At 59.8% G+C, this 13027-nt stretch overlaps 3 protein-coding genes across 4 annotated transcripts in view; 2 read left to right on the top strand and 1 right to left on the bottom strand.

Moving 5' to 3' along the window:
* Positions 1 to 1277: 1277 nt before the first annotated feature.
* LOC114057042 (deoxyribonuclease-1-like) lies at positions 1278 to 4472 on the top strand. The gene is made up of 8 exons (XM_027882814.1): positions 1278 to 1424; positions 1982 to 2070; positions 2236 to 2319; positions 2460 to 2575; positions 3358 to 3470; positions 3748 to 3902; positions 3979 to 4075; positions 4339 to 4472. Exons 1-8 carry the CDS (start codon positions 1278 to 1280, stop codon positions 4390 to 4392), a joined length of 855 nt encoding a protein of 284 aa, XP_027738615.1. The 3' UTR covers positions 4393 to 4472.
* Positions 4473 to 6060: 1588 nt separating this feature from the next.
* On the top strand, positions 6061 to 9280 carry LOC114057043 (deoxyribonuclease-1-like 2). Its single transcript, XM_027882815.1, has 8 exons — positions 6061 to 6222; positions 6545 to 6633; positions 7621 to 7704; positions 7821 to 7921; positions 7996 to 8108; positions 8336 to 8490; positions 8617 to 8713; positions 9230 to 9280. Exons 1-8 carry the CDS (start codon positions 6076 to 6078, stop codon positions 9278 to 9280), a joined length of 837 nt encoding a protein of 278 aa, XP_027738616.1. The 5' UTR covers positions 6061 to 6075.
* A 247-nt stretch (positions 9281 to 9527) lies between these two features.
* LOC114057006 (enoyl-CoA delta isomerase 1, mitochondrial-like) overlaps positions 9528 to 13027 on the bottom strand; it is a 6412-nt gene continuing 2912 nt past the window's right edge. For both annotated transcript variants that reach the window (XM_027882747.1, XM_027882746.1), the window contains 3 exons: positions 12283 to 12404; positions 11381 to 11559; positions 9528 to 10042 (listed from right to left, as the gene is read on the bottom strand). In XM_027882747.1, the coding sequence (XP_027738548.1) occupies positions 9876 to 10042; positions 11381 to 11559; positions 12283 to 12404 (468 nt within the window). In that variant the 3' untranslated portion in view covers positions 9528 to 9875. The remainder of the gene's footprint in view (positions 10043 to 11380; positions 11560 to 12282; positions 12405 to 13027) is intronic.

The raw sequence follows: 13027 nt of genomic DNA, 5'->3' as shown, positions 1-13027 counted from the left end.
CGGCCTCACATGCTCCTTGCCCGGGCAGCCACTTGGCAAGGTGAGCACGTCCCTCCCCATAAATGCAGGTGCAGATCCTTCCCCTTCCAGAGTCCTTGGACAACACCAAAGGTATGTCCCGCTCCCCTCCCCTCCCCTCCCGCCCCCCAGGAGATCCCCAGTGCCACCTTCTCCAGCTCAGCTTAACTTTGCCACCCTGCTCTGGCGGGGCCGAGCCCGGGCACGGCTCAGGGTCCTCGTAGGTGTCTCTGCCTGGGAGGTGCAGAGGCTGCTGTGCCCCCTGGGACTGGGGAGGATCTGTGGGGCTTTGGGCAGTATTTGGCATGACCAGACTGTGGCATTCCCGAATCTCTGTGTTACCAGCGGGAGGGACTGCGGTGCTGGAGGGAAATGTTTGCAGCCACAGAGAGGGTGCAAGTGGAAAAGGGCGAGGGCTTAACCGGAGCAGCTTGCCCAGAAGGAAAAGCAAGCCCTGAGGCAGCAAAACCTTCCCGGGGTTGGGATTTGTTGTGCCAAAAGCTGATGTGTTTGCCTGCCCTCTCAGCCCATCTTATCAGGCTCCTGCTTGGGACACCTGGGCTTGGGCAGGGCTCAGATCCCGCACACTGGTGAAATATTACCCCAGGAAGCGGAGTGCCACGGGAAATACTTCCCAAAAGCCTTCCCCCGTGGGTGGGAGCTGCTGTGCTGCCTCGGCGAGGGGTCCTGGTGGACGACAGCCCGGGTGAGGATGGGGCAGGGGCAGTGCTGGGAAATGGGGGGCAGGATACCCCAGGTGAGGATGTTCCAGGCAGGAAGGGAGAGGGGGAGGGGTGTTGGGGGGATCCATCCCTTCCTCTGTCCTAGCACAGCTCCTGAAGGGTCTTTGGGGTCTCTGGCACTGATGCAGGGAGGAGTGGGAGAGGCATAAGCCAAGGGACCTCGGTGTTCCCGGCCATTGCCATCCATCCCAGGCCAGGAGAGGTGTCCGGGCTGAGCGCGGTGAATGAGGAAGTGACCGCTCTGTGTCACCATGGAATGGCATTTACTTATTTGCGAGTGAATTTTCTGCTTTGGCTTCCTGGGTGGTCTGGCCTCCCTCCAGGAGGGACAGGCAGGACGAGGCTCCACGTGACGGATGTGCACAGTCCCTGGATCCTGGTGGTTCACTGGAAAACAGATGCCTCCCAGTGAAACCAGTATGGCCAGTGGGATTAACCCAGTCACCTCCACCACCTGTGCCAAAACCCTCTCCCAGCCAGGAGGGCTGAGCCCCTTCCCGTCCCTCTGCACACAGGATGGCAGCCTCCAAGCTGGTGCTGTCCTTGCTGGCTGCAGCTCTCCTGCTGCACGTGGCCACCGCGCTGAAGGTCGGCGCCTTCAATATCAAGGCCTTTGGGGACGCCAAGATGTCCAACAAGACGGTGGCAAACATCATTGTCTCTGTGAGTGCAGGGGAGAGGAGCAGGCCTGGACACTGACCCTGGGGCAGTGGGACACCAGCTTTCTGTAGGCATGCATGCATCCATGCATCCATGCATCCATCCAAACCTCCCTTCACCCACCCATCTGCTCATCCCCTGCCACCATCCCCCACCTCAGACCATCTCCACTCTTGCTGATGCCCAGCCCAGGATGGGCAATGCTTGGTGCTGCCTGGGTTCCTCCCTCGGAGCAGCTGCTGGGATGATGGTTTTAGACAGATGGGTCTGTGTGATCCCAAGGTCCTTCCAGGGCAGAGAACGCCAGCAGAGGAGGCCCCTCCCTGGGGCAGGGGGGGGGAGGTGGGGAGGGGTGTCAGGGGGAATCCATCCCTTGCTCTCCCAGCACAGCTGCTGTAGGGTCTTTGGGGTCTCTGATGCAGATCCAGGGAAGGGCGAGAGAGGCCCAGCTGGCCTCCCATTGCCAGCCTAGGAGCCTTTGCAGCCCAGCTGAGACACCCATGGGTGCCCCATGAGCAGCTCCTGGCCAGGGGCGAGCAGCTCTGAGCTTGTCTCCACAGATCCTGTCAGAGTACGACATCATCCTGGTGCAGGAGGTCCGGGATGCCGACCTGAGTGCCGTGGATGAGCTCATGGACCAGCTCAACAGGTGACCCCGATGGCACAGGGTGGGGGTGACTGCAGATGGGATGCTGGGCTGGATCCCAGCTGGCATCTCACCATGCCAAGGCACCTTGGCTCAGCTGGTGAGAGCCTGATGGGTGCCGGGGAGCACCAGGAGGCTCCTCTCATCCTCTCCACATCTCACCCCCAGTGCTTCTGAGCAGCCCTACAGCTTTTTGGTCAGCATTCCCCTGGGGCGGACCAGCTACAAGGAACAGTACCTCTTCATCTACAGGTAAGGGATGTCACCAAGGTCCAGTGTCCCCTGTGTCACCTGCTGTCCTCCCCAGCAACCCCCAGATGGTAATGGGTACCTTCAGGGGCCCTGTCTGTGCCAGGAGCTGTGCTGGGGGCTGCCCTGCTCTCCTTCCTCAGGTCTGACATGGTCTCTGTGGTGGAAAGTTACTACTACGACGATGGCTGTGAGTCCTGTGGGACCGACACCTTCAGCAGGGAGCCCTTCATTGTCAAGTTCTCCTCACCCACCACACGTGAGCAGAGCTGGCGTTGGGGGATGCCCACACCTGGCACAGGGTCCCCTCCACAGAGGGCTAAGCCCGGAGCTATACCTGCCAACCAGGCTCCACAGGGGTCCCTCACTGCAGTGGGATCACCTCCCACCCTTGGGTGCCCAGAGGTCCTACATACCTGCCCAGCACAGCTGGTACTGCCAGCTCTTTACTACCATGTGCCATCTCCTGTCAATTCCCATCACATCCCGTTGTCTGTCACCTCCCACTGTTGGTTTTTTTCAGCTGTGTGCTATTTCACACCTCCAGCTGCTTCCCATCGTGCCTACCTCCCATCTTGTGCCATATCCCACCATCTGTTTCCTCCTCTTGGGTGCCATCTCCCATCATGTACCATCTCCCACTGCCTGCCATCCCCCATCCCTGCCATCTCCCATCATGTACCATTCCCCACCTTGTTCCATCACCTATCCTGTGCCATCACCTCCACCACCTCCACCTTGGAACCTCCTCAGGGCACATACACTCCTCCATCTCTCTCCCACCTTCATCTCCTTCCCAAAACCATGGTGGCTTGGAAAAGCTGGCAGGAAACAAGCGGCAAACCCTGCACAAATGGATGCAGCTCCTCACAGGAAATTCCAGTCTGGAGGACACGCACACCACTACAAATACCCTGTCCCTGCAGCAGCTTTTCCCAGCCTGTAGCTGGGGCTTGGCCTGGGGTGGTCCCCGGGGTTTCTGCTCCCTTTTCAGTTGCTGCAGCTGCAGTGGAGGCTGACAGCCACCTACCTGTCTGGCAGAGTTGCAGGAGTTCGTGTTGGTGCCCCTGCATTCCGAGCCCAGCAATGCGGCACAAGAGATTGACGCACTCTACGACGTCTACACCGACGTCATCGACAAGTGGGGGACTAATGTAAGTGATCTCAGCGAGCTTAGCTCCTCTCTGAGGGCAGCTGGGTGGGCAAGTGGATGGACTTGTTCCATGGGAGGCCTCTTGTGCCCATTAGAGAGGGTGCAACCCCAGCAATCCCCAGGCAGGGAGCTGCTGGATGTCTCTGCTGCCCTTACAGAGGGCTTGTCCCGGTGCACTGCAGTGCCCCAGGGGGGTTTGTTGCCACCCCTTAAGGATTTAGGGAGCTCCTGCTGACCCATAAGGTCTGTGGGCAGGGACACAACGTGCTGCCCTGCAGGACATCCTCTTCCTGGGTGACTTCAACGCCGACTGCGCCTACGTGACCAGCTCGCAGTGGCCGTCCATCCGCCTGCGCTCCCTGCGTGCCTGCGAGTGGCTCATCCCCGACAGCGCCGACACCACCGTGGCCGACACCGACTGTGCCTACGACCGGTGGGTGCTGGCGGGGAGGGAAGGGGCTGGCACGGAGGGCCTGGCGGGCACTAACACCCCCGTGCTGCCCCGGCAGCATCGTCGCCTGCGGCACCGCCCTGCGCCAAGACATCGATCCCGGCTCCGCCACCGTCAACAACTTCGAGAAGAAATTCCACCTCCAGAGCAAGGATGTGAGTGAGGGGTTAGGGCACATGGGCCCACTAACACTGGGATCCACCCCAAGATACCTCCTGGGAGGGTGGGTGGGCTCCTTGTTCCTCGGGGCACACGCCAGGGTGGCCTGACCCCAAGTCTTGCACTGATTCAAACCCCCCAGATGGAGCAGTTTGGGGTATGGTCTAAACTTGGGGGTTGGAGAGGAGTGTTGGGGTCTCAGCCAGCCGTCCCAGTGCCTGGATGAGCTCAGGCCCTCTCTGCTCTCTCCCCCACCCAGGCTTTGGCCGTCAGCGACCATTTCCCTGTGGAGGTGACCTTGAAAGCCCGCTGAGCCCATCCCTGTGCTGGAGGCTATCTGGACATCCCAGCGTGCACCTGCAGCCTTTGTGGAAGCCCATGTGCCACCAGCACCAGCCAAGCTGCCTGCTCTCTCTGCAAGGAGCCACTCTTTGGGGTTCTGTGGGAGTGGGATGCTCTCTGCTTCCATTAAAAATGAGCCTCTTTCAGCCTTTGCAACTCCGGAGGGAAGGTCCCTTCATTCTCCCCAGCAGCCCCCGGTGCCCAAGTCTCCTGTTCCCTGCCAGGGAGGTCTTCAGGGCTCGGGAACCAGAGATACCAGGAAGAGCCTGGGAGGCTCCAGGCTTTCCAGGGCACAGGATGCTCTTGCCACGCACCCTGACAGAGCCCGCCTGGCTGCGGGGCGGCTGACGGTGCACTGACGGTGAGGGTGGGGGAAGGCGGAGGATGTGAGTCAGTTCCCAGGGGGTTTGGTGCTTCCCAGGGGGCTTTCGGGGTTTCAGTGCCGACACAGCACTGAGGGACACCGGACTCATCCCGAGACTGGGTGTGAGGATGCAAAACCTGGTGTCACACTGTGAGAGCCCGGCAAGTCCCGGCATGGGCTGCCGCCGGCTCCCTGCCTGTCAGAGCCTCCTGTCTCCTCATCACCCCGGGGCGATGCCGCGGGGTACGGTGATGCCGTGGGCTGGCACGGGGAGTGCCACTCCTGCTGGGCTGCTTTGGGGCACCGGTGAGGCTGCTTTAGGCAACAGCTGGGGCTGCTTTGGGTCACCGGTGGGGCTGTTGTGGGTGACTGCCAGGGCTGCTGCAGGGGTGCGCAGCTGGGGCTGGCGGTGCTCACCTGCCTGACCCAAACGCGGGCCATTTCCTCCTCTTCCCTCTAATTACACCGTCTGAATCACCCAGTTAAGGTCAGTGCCCTTCACCTCCCGCCTGGCCACCGTGCCCGCTCTGTGATCTGGGAGGCCACCCCAGTTGGCTGCAGCCCCCCGAGTCCCACGTGCCCACGCATTCCCACTGGGATGCTCCAGCCCTGTCGAGCCTCCAGGGCTACCCTTAGCTGTGTCAGCACAGGGAAGGCTGTGCTGGCCCCACCCTGTTGTCCTGTGGGATTTCTGGTTTCCCAATGTGGGAAGGAGCCCAAAGTCATGCCAAAACCCCCACGGGGGTGTCCGACTCATCCTGCTTTGCCGGCAACTCCACTGGGAATAAAGCTGCCCGTCCTGCTGCCGGCAGGGCAGAGGTGCTGCGCACTTGGCAAGGTAAGGACAGATCCAGGCTCAGCACCTTCAACTCTGAACCGGGAGGGATTGGGATGAGCTGTGACGAGCAGGGCTGAGGAGCTGCTCCTAACCCTGACAGGGGAGGCTGTGGTGAAGTTAAAGGGCATGGAACAGCCCGGGGTGCCGGCAGTGGTGGCTGGGGCTGGTGGGTGACGGAGAAATTCCAGTGGGGAGTGGAGCTGGGCGATCCCGGGAGCTGGAAGAGGTGGATTCACTGTGGTGGGATGGGATTTATCTTCCCTGGGACCAGCGAGCTGTCAGATTGCCTGTGCCAGCTCCACAGGCTGCTCCAGGCAGTGCCCCTCATGACACGCTGTTGTACAGCAGGACTGAGGAAGGATCTGCTTGTCCTTTTATTTTTCCACCGCGAATCCAAAGGAGTTTTCCAAGTTCAGCTCTCATCTCTGCGACTCAGCATCCCTCCCTGCAGGATGGGGACTGTGACTCTGGCATTGTCCCTGCTGGCTGTGGCTTTCCTGTGCCCAGCCACTGCCACCCTGCGTGTCGGCGCCTTCAACATCCAGGCCTTCGGTGACACCAAGATGTCCAACAAGGAGGTGGCAGAGATTATCATCAACGTGAGTGCAGCCAGCACAACGTGGGGACAGGCTGTGCACTGGGACAGCCCCAAAAGTGGCTCCTGTGGCCAAGGACGTGTGGCATCCCAGTGCTGGGGATGCCCTGAGTGGATGAAGGCTTGGTGGGGACCACGGTGGGGCATCAGACACAGGTCCCTCTGAGCCCCCCACTGGGACATCTGCCCTGGGACCGAGGGACACCGGGGTCCCCACGGTGTATTTAGCACCGTGCCAGGGTACCTGGCCAGGGGGTGGGTGGGAGAGTGGCCCTGAGCTGGCAGCAGGTTCCCTCTCACCATCGCCATCCCCCTTGGCCTCGCAGATCCTGCTCCGCTACGACGTGGTGCTGGTGCAGGAGGTGCGCGACTCTGACCTCAGCGCCGTCACCGAGCTCATGGAGCAGCTCAACAGGTACGAGTGGGGCTGGGGCTGGGGCTGGGACAGCAGGAGGAGCAGGGAAAGCCAAGCTGCCTGAGCAGTAAAATTCAAAAAAGAAAAGGACAGCCAAAAGGACAGGCAGAGTTTGTTTTTGGGAAGGGGAATAGGAGAAAAGTGCTGGGGCACTGAGCAAAAAAGGCTGCTGTAAATAATCTGGAAGGGGGAGTGCTACAAATCCCTTCTGAAAGCTGTAACCCCATCCGAGCATGCAGGATGGAAAGGAACTACAGCTCTGGCAAGCTCCGTCTCCAAAATCCAACAGAACAGGGCAGAGGCGAGGGGGGGGATGAAGGGGGTGGGGGCAGGCAGACCCTGCACCCCAAGACCCTGTGAGTGGCAGAAGGACCTTGGGACGGACCCAGTGGTGGGTGATACTCTGAGGTGAATAGCTCTGGCACCCCAGGAGGGATAGGGGCTGGAGGGATGGGCTAAAACTGGCCACAGCAGGGGGGCAGCCCCTCCACTGGCTGGGTGCTGACCCCATTTTGGGAAAGGGCACGGCTCGGGACCAGGAGGAAGCTGCTGCCGCTGTGTTGAAAGCTGGGAGCGCTCCCGAGCAGGTCCGCCCAGCCCGTGTCCTCGTCCCTTCGGTGTCCCCTCCAGCACGGCCACAAAGCAGCCGGGGCAGGGAGGGTGACGCCGGGCGCTGCAGGGCCCCAGGCTGCTCACTGACCTAATTCAGCCCTGCTGCAGGAAGGTGGGGAGTGTCCCTGCAGAGAAACGGGGCGGGGGGGGGGACAGGAGCCACCCCGCATCCTGCTGTGCCCGAGGAGCCAGCCCGGGGTGGGACACAGTGGGGGTTCAGAGCAACCACACCCCATGTCACCTCACAGCCAGGGCACAGTGACCCACAGGCACAGTAGACCAGGACTGGCTCCTGGACATGCTGAGGCTAATCCAGGATGGTACCAGCCATGTCACTGGTGGCAGCTTCACCATCCTGTCTCTGCATTCCCACAGTGTGTCCAAGTCCCCATATGACTATGAGATCAGTGGCCCCCTGGGACGGGAGAACTACAAGGAGATGTATCTCTTCATCTACAGGTAACAGGGCTGGGGTTGCTGCCGCCTGTGCCATGGCACCACAGGGCCACCAGCACCGTGGAGGGGATACAGAGGCCGTGCTGAGCCCCAGGGTAACCATCCCTTTGCTCCCACAGGACAGACGTCGTGTCTGTGGTGGACACCTACCAGTACAAGGACCCCCAGGACGTCTTCAGCCGGGAGCCGTTCATCCTGAGGGTCTCAGCGCCCCACACCAGTAAGCAGGGGTACAAGTGGTCCTGGGCAGTGGCACTGGGTGACTGTGGGGCTGATGTTCCTCTCCCCTGGCAGAGGTAGGGGAGTTCGTGCTGGTGCCCCTGCACTCAGCCCCACACGATGCCGTCACTGAGATCGACGCGCTCTACGACGTCTACCTGGACATCATCAACAAGTGGGGGACTGACGTGAGTGTCACAGCACTGGGGGTGGCACCAGGGGTGGGCACTGAGACTGTTTGACCCACATTGGGTCCCTGCTCCAAGGCAAGTGCAGCTGGTGCGGGGCTGGTTGGGTAGGAGACCTTCTTCTCACAAGGGATTCCCAGGCACCCAGGACTGACCCCCACGGGAGGGCTGGTGTCAGAGACAGCCCCATTCCCAGACCATTGGTCTGTCCATCTACCCCACTGCAGAACATCATGTTCCTGGGTGACTTCAACGCTGACTGTGCCTACGTCCAGCCCAGCGACTGGCCGTCCATCCGCCTGCGCACCAGTGACATTTTCAAGTGGCTGATCCCAGACAGCACCGACACCACCGTGGGCAAGTCAGACTGTGCCTACGACAGGTGAGCACCACCCCTACGGCACTGCCACCCCCTCCCCAGCACCCCAGGGACCCTCTGCCTGCCCTGCCCTACCAGCGGCTGATGTGGGGGCAGGAGTTGGACCCACCATCCACATCTCCCCGGCAGGATCGTGGTGTGCGGGGCCAAGCTGAAGAGAAGCATCGTGTCCAATTCGGCTGCTATCTACAATTTCCAGCGTGCTTTCCAGCTGGACCAGGAGGAGGTGAGCCAGGATCACAAACCCAGGGATCTAACACGCACCAAAGCCAAGCTGACCCAGGCTGCAGGGCTGCCATCATCTGTTTGGGGGGGCTCACGGTGACAAGGAACCCAAGGGGGGAAACAGCAGTGGGGGTTTGGGGTCACTGTGTCAAATCTGGCATTTGTCCCAATGGGGATGAGAAGAGACATACGGGGTTTTTCATGCTCTTCCATGAGCAAGTTGCAGGCAAGACTCCCCAGAGTAAGAGGCAATGCTGGCACAGAGCCCTCAAGTGAGACATGGGGGTCTCAGAGGGCAGGTGCCCTCCTGCCAGTGCCCACCACAGGCCACACTTGGGCCTCTCCATGAGAGGTGCCAAAACTGGAGCCCTGTGTGTCAAGCATCTCAGGGTTCAGAACACTGTGATCCCCTCCAGGAGGCAGAAGGTTCTGGCAGAGCTATGGACTGCCCTGCAGCCCCACTGGCATGGTGAGGGGTGAGGGACTCACACCTTCCCCCCTTCTCGCCCTCCTCCAGGCCCTGGCAGTCAGCGACCACTACCCGGTCGAGGTGAAGCTCATGGCGTGAGCTCCTCCTGCAGCTGCAGACCACGATTCCAGCTCCAGCTCCCACCACCAACCCCTGTGAAGGTATCCCCTGCAGCCCCATCCACGAGCCCCGTGCGTGGCTGTTCCGGATCCTAGTCTGGAGAAGGGTGGCAGCCGGCCATGCCCACAGACCCCACAGCTCAGGGCAGAGCTCCCCCAGCCCCTCACGAACCAGAGCCTGGGGACAGGCCACCAGCCAGGACACTGTGACCGTGGGGAACGAAGCATCCAGCTCCTACCTCGCTGAAGATTTATTGACACACCTCATTGCATGATTAAGTGTTGGACAGGAGAGAGGACATTCAAGGACCGGTGGGCTCAGGCTGCAGCGTGCCGAGACGCTCTCCCTGTCCATCCCTCGGGGGGGCTGAGCAGGCTTCCCCCGCTCTCAGGAAAGGCAGCAGTGGTGTCAGGCACTCTACAGGACAAAGGGAAGTGCTGGGGCAGCCATGGGAGCAGTGGCACACCACCAATTGCTGGCACTGCAGGCAGCTTTGCTGTGAAATCCTACAGCCACCGCAGCGTTTTGGAGGGTGACTCGACCTCCCAGGACCCGCCCCGGGGCGGTTGGATCCTCAGCTCTTCTTCTTCTTCAGCATCTCCATGTACATGCGAAGTGACTTCTGGATGGACTCTTTTGAGATGAAATTGATGAAGTATTTAATGTCTTCCTCCCGGTGAGTGACCAGGCGGTCCAGCACTGCCTTCCTCATCATGGACTTGGTGAGCTGGCGGGCGTGGTCTGCGGAGAGGACAGTGAGGATGAGGAGCACACCCTGTCCTCAGCCCTGACCAGCTCCCAGCCGCTGCCACCACGTGCAGGTGCAAAGGGGAGGGATCCCACAGCAAAGGGCTCTTTGAACCAGCAGGGAAAGGTGAAGGAAAATTCCACTGGCTGGAAGCTGAACTAGATAAATTCTCATACAATAAATTATGACTGCACTGCTCAGTTGGGGAAATGACTTCTCTCCTGGCACAGATGAAGTGCGCTTCCTCCTCTCTGTGCCCTCCAGAGCCCAGCCTCTTCCCAATACCCTGTCCCAACATACACCCCCAGCCTCAGGACAGGAGAAACCAAACAAAATTCACTGTTATTTGAAACTGCTCTGGCTCTAAGCTCCCCCAAACCAATCCCTTCAACCTGTGGCAAGACAGTCTGCTCCTCCCAAACACACTGTAAGAAAAGCCAGCAGCACTGTCCCCTCAGGCTCATCCCTGGGCCTGTGCCATTCCACATGGATAAATGGATGCTGCTGGAGCTGACCGAGGCCTCAAGCACCTCACACACAGCCATATGCAGTGATGTGGCAGCACATCTGTGCAACACATGTTTTATGCACACCCTCAGTTTAGTTCAGCTGTGATGGTGAAACGCTGGGAACCCTGAATCGCTCCAGCACCTGTGTGCTGCAGACACCTCCTCCTGCACAGACTCCTGGCTCTGATTCAGGGGAAGGGTCTGCAGAGCCTCCTGGGAGTCTGGGGAGGGCATAACTGAGACATGCTCACTGAGGGGTGAGGTGTCACTGCCACCAGGACAGCAGGGGACAGAGGTGGTCTGGGATGGGACAGCTCAGGTCTGGCCCAGGCTGGCAGAGAGCCCTCTCCCAGCCCAGGAACCATGTGCTGCAGTTGTAGAGCAGCCCAAACACACAGGATCTGTGCTGTCTGCCTGTCCTCACACCCCCATCACTGCCATCCCCAGCTCAGCAGAGTGCCAAGAGTTGATCCAGACGAGGAAAGCAGACTGGCAGCCACCCAGTTGCTCTCACCCAGCCTGTTCCCTCAACTCCATGGCAGCTTTCCTGGGCTAACACCTCCACTGACAGACACATTCAGTTTGTATCCGGACCTCAGGAACCTCCAGATTGATTCAGGAGGGCTGGCAGGGCGAGCTGAGCTGGAGCCACGTGCCCAGCAGTGTCCAAGGCTACCAGGACCGCTGTGCTCAGCTCTCCCACCTCCCAGCCATCCCAGCCTTCCCTCTCAATGGAAACTGTTACACAGTTCCCAGGTACCAGCCCTGGCATCCGTCCTTCCCTCCTGGGTCATATCGCTTCCTCCTCTGCCAGAGGTTTACCGGGAAGAGCCAGCCACCGTGCCATGACGGCCGAAGCCTTTTCCAGGAGCTTCTCCTCGGGCACCAGTTCGTCCACAAGGCCAAGCTGGAGGGCCTCGGGCGCGGGGTGGAGGGAGCCCAGCTGGAGGGAGCGCTCAGCGATCCGGTGTCCCACAACATTCACAAACGTGTCCTTAAACCTGGAGGAGATGGGAGGGAAAGCCACGGTGAGGGAAAAGAAACACCCAGGGGCAGCTCACCCAGACACTGGAGCTGAGAGCACCCTGGTCCCACGCCCCAGGCTTGGGGCTCTGAACAGCAGCTGCAGGCTCAGCCACACCAAGGAAACCGTGTGAGAAGAGCCATTTTTGGCAGTACCCCAACAGTTCACTCTCCCCTCCATGAGAGCTCCTCACTTGCCCCTCAATGCACAGGTCCCAGCTGTACCCACTGGCTGTGACATGGGCAAACTTGGTGTGAAAGTTCCTTTCCAATAGTACATTTACATGCTCTTATGGCAACCAAGGGCCTGTGTCTCAGGATGTTACTGTCCCTATGCTTTCAGAGATCTTCTCACCACGGGATTTTGCAGGTACATACCATGTATCCCAAGAAAAGCATATTCCCAGACCGAGCCTGACCAGTGAGAACCCCCAGCACTAGTTTTGGAGTTGACTGCAGGGTCAGAACTGAGGTCCCTGCTGGTTAAGGACATGAGGACATCCTACAACCTGAAAGCTTTTCAGATACCTGCAGGACAGGACAGAAATGAGGTGCCATCTCCTGCAGCTGCCTCTACCTGCAGGATCACTGACACACAAACTACACGCCCGTGACCTGTTAAACTGACTAATTAACTCCTTGCAGATGAATTCCTTTTAGAGACCTACACGTGGCGCTAGAAGCAGGAGGCACTGGCCTACCAGAAGGGAGCCACAATGCCCAGCTGGGCTTCGTTCAGGCCGATGCTGAATTTGGGGTTCTCTGCCATGATCCTGTAGTCACACGACAGGGCGATGAGGCAGCCTCCTGCTGGGCTGGACCCCTGGCAGACAGAAGGATGGAGTGAGTCTAGGACACGGTTACAAATATCCCTCAGCTTCACTGATCCCTCCAGAGCGGGGAAGACGTTGGGCGACAGAGCAGATGTCCCCCAAATTTCTGATCTGAAACAGCCCTAAAGATCTCTGATAGGTTATTGGGGTTTCATAGAATCACAGAACGGTTTGGGTTGGAAGGGACCTTAAAGCTCCTCCTGTTCCAACCCCCCTGCCATGGGCAGGGACACCCTCCACTAGACCAGGTTGCTCAGAGCTCCATCCAACCTGGCCTTGAACACTTCCAGGGATGGGGCAGCCCAAACTTCTCTGAGCAACCTGTGCCAGGGCCTCACCACCCTCCCAGGGGAGGATTCCCTTCCATCTGTGACCATCTTTGCCATGGCTTGGTGCTGCTCAGCCCTGCTCAGGATGCCCGTGGGAAGACCCAGCTGCCTTCAAAGACGGGCTGTGGACAGACACCACCGGGAGCTGCCAGGGCAGCACCGCACTGGAAAATGAAAAGAAGACACCAAACATGTAACGACCCATCCACGGACACCAAGATTCCAACAGCACTTCCCTGCTGGCCAAGAACCACAGCTGGAGGAGCAAAACCTGGTGGAAGTGC

This window comes from Empidonax traillii, unplaced genomic scaffold, assembly GCF_003031625.1.
Source record: "Empidonax traillii isolate 1590-97213 ecotype Southwest subspecies unplaced genomic scaffold, ASM303162v1 scaffold111:size2041728, whole genome shotgun sequence".
Taxonomy (NCBI): domain Eukaryota; kingdom Metazoa; phylum Chordata; class Aves; order Passeriformes; family Tyrannidae; genus Empidonax; species Empidonax traillii.
The sequence above is the reverse complement of the archived record's forward strand: the minus strand, read 5'-3'. Positions and strand labels throughout refer to the sequence as shown.

Bases quoted from the DNA above. Each gene is read 5' to 3' on its own strand.
- LOC114057042 (XM_027882814.1), top strand. From the start codon at position 1,278: ATGGCAGCCTCCAAGCTGGTGCTGTCCTTGCTGGCTGCAGCTCTCCTG. The intron at 2,576-3,357 runs GTGAGCAGAGCT...CCTGTCTGGCAG, and splicing joins GTTCTCCTCACCCACCACAC to AGTTGCAGGAGTTCGTGTTG. The intron at 3,471-3,747 runs GTAAGTGATCTC...GCTGCCCTGCAG, and splicing joins TCGACAAGTGGGGGACTAAT to GACATCCTCTTCCTGGGTGA.
- LOC114057043 (XM_027882815.1), top strand. From the start codon at position 6,076: ATGGGGACTGTGACTCTGGCATTGTCCCTGCTGGCTGTGGCTTTCCTG. The intron at 6,223-6,544 runs GTGAGTGCAGCC...TTGGCCTCGCAG, and splicing joins TGGCAGAGATTATCATCAAC to ATCCTGCTCCGCTACGACGT. The intron at 8,714-9,229 runs GTGAGCCAGGAT...GCCCTCCTCCAG, and splicing joins TCCAGCTGGACCAGGAGGAG to GCCCTGGCAGTCAGCGACCA.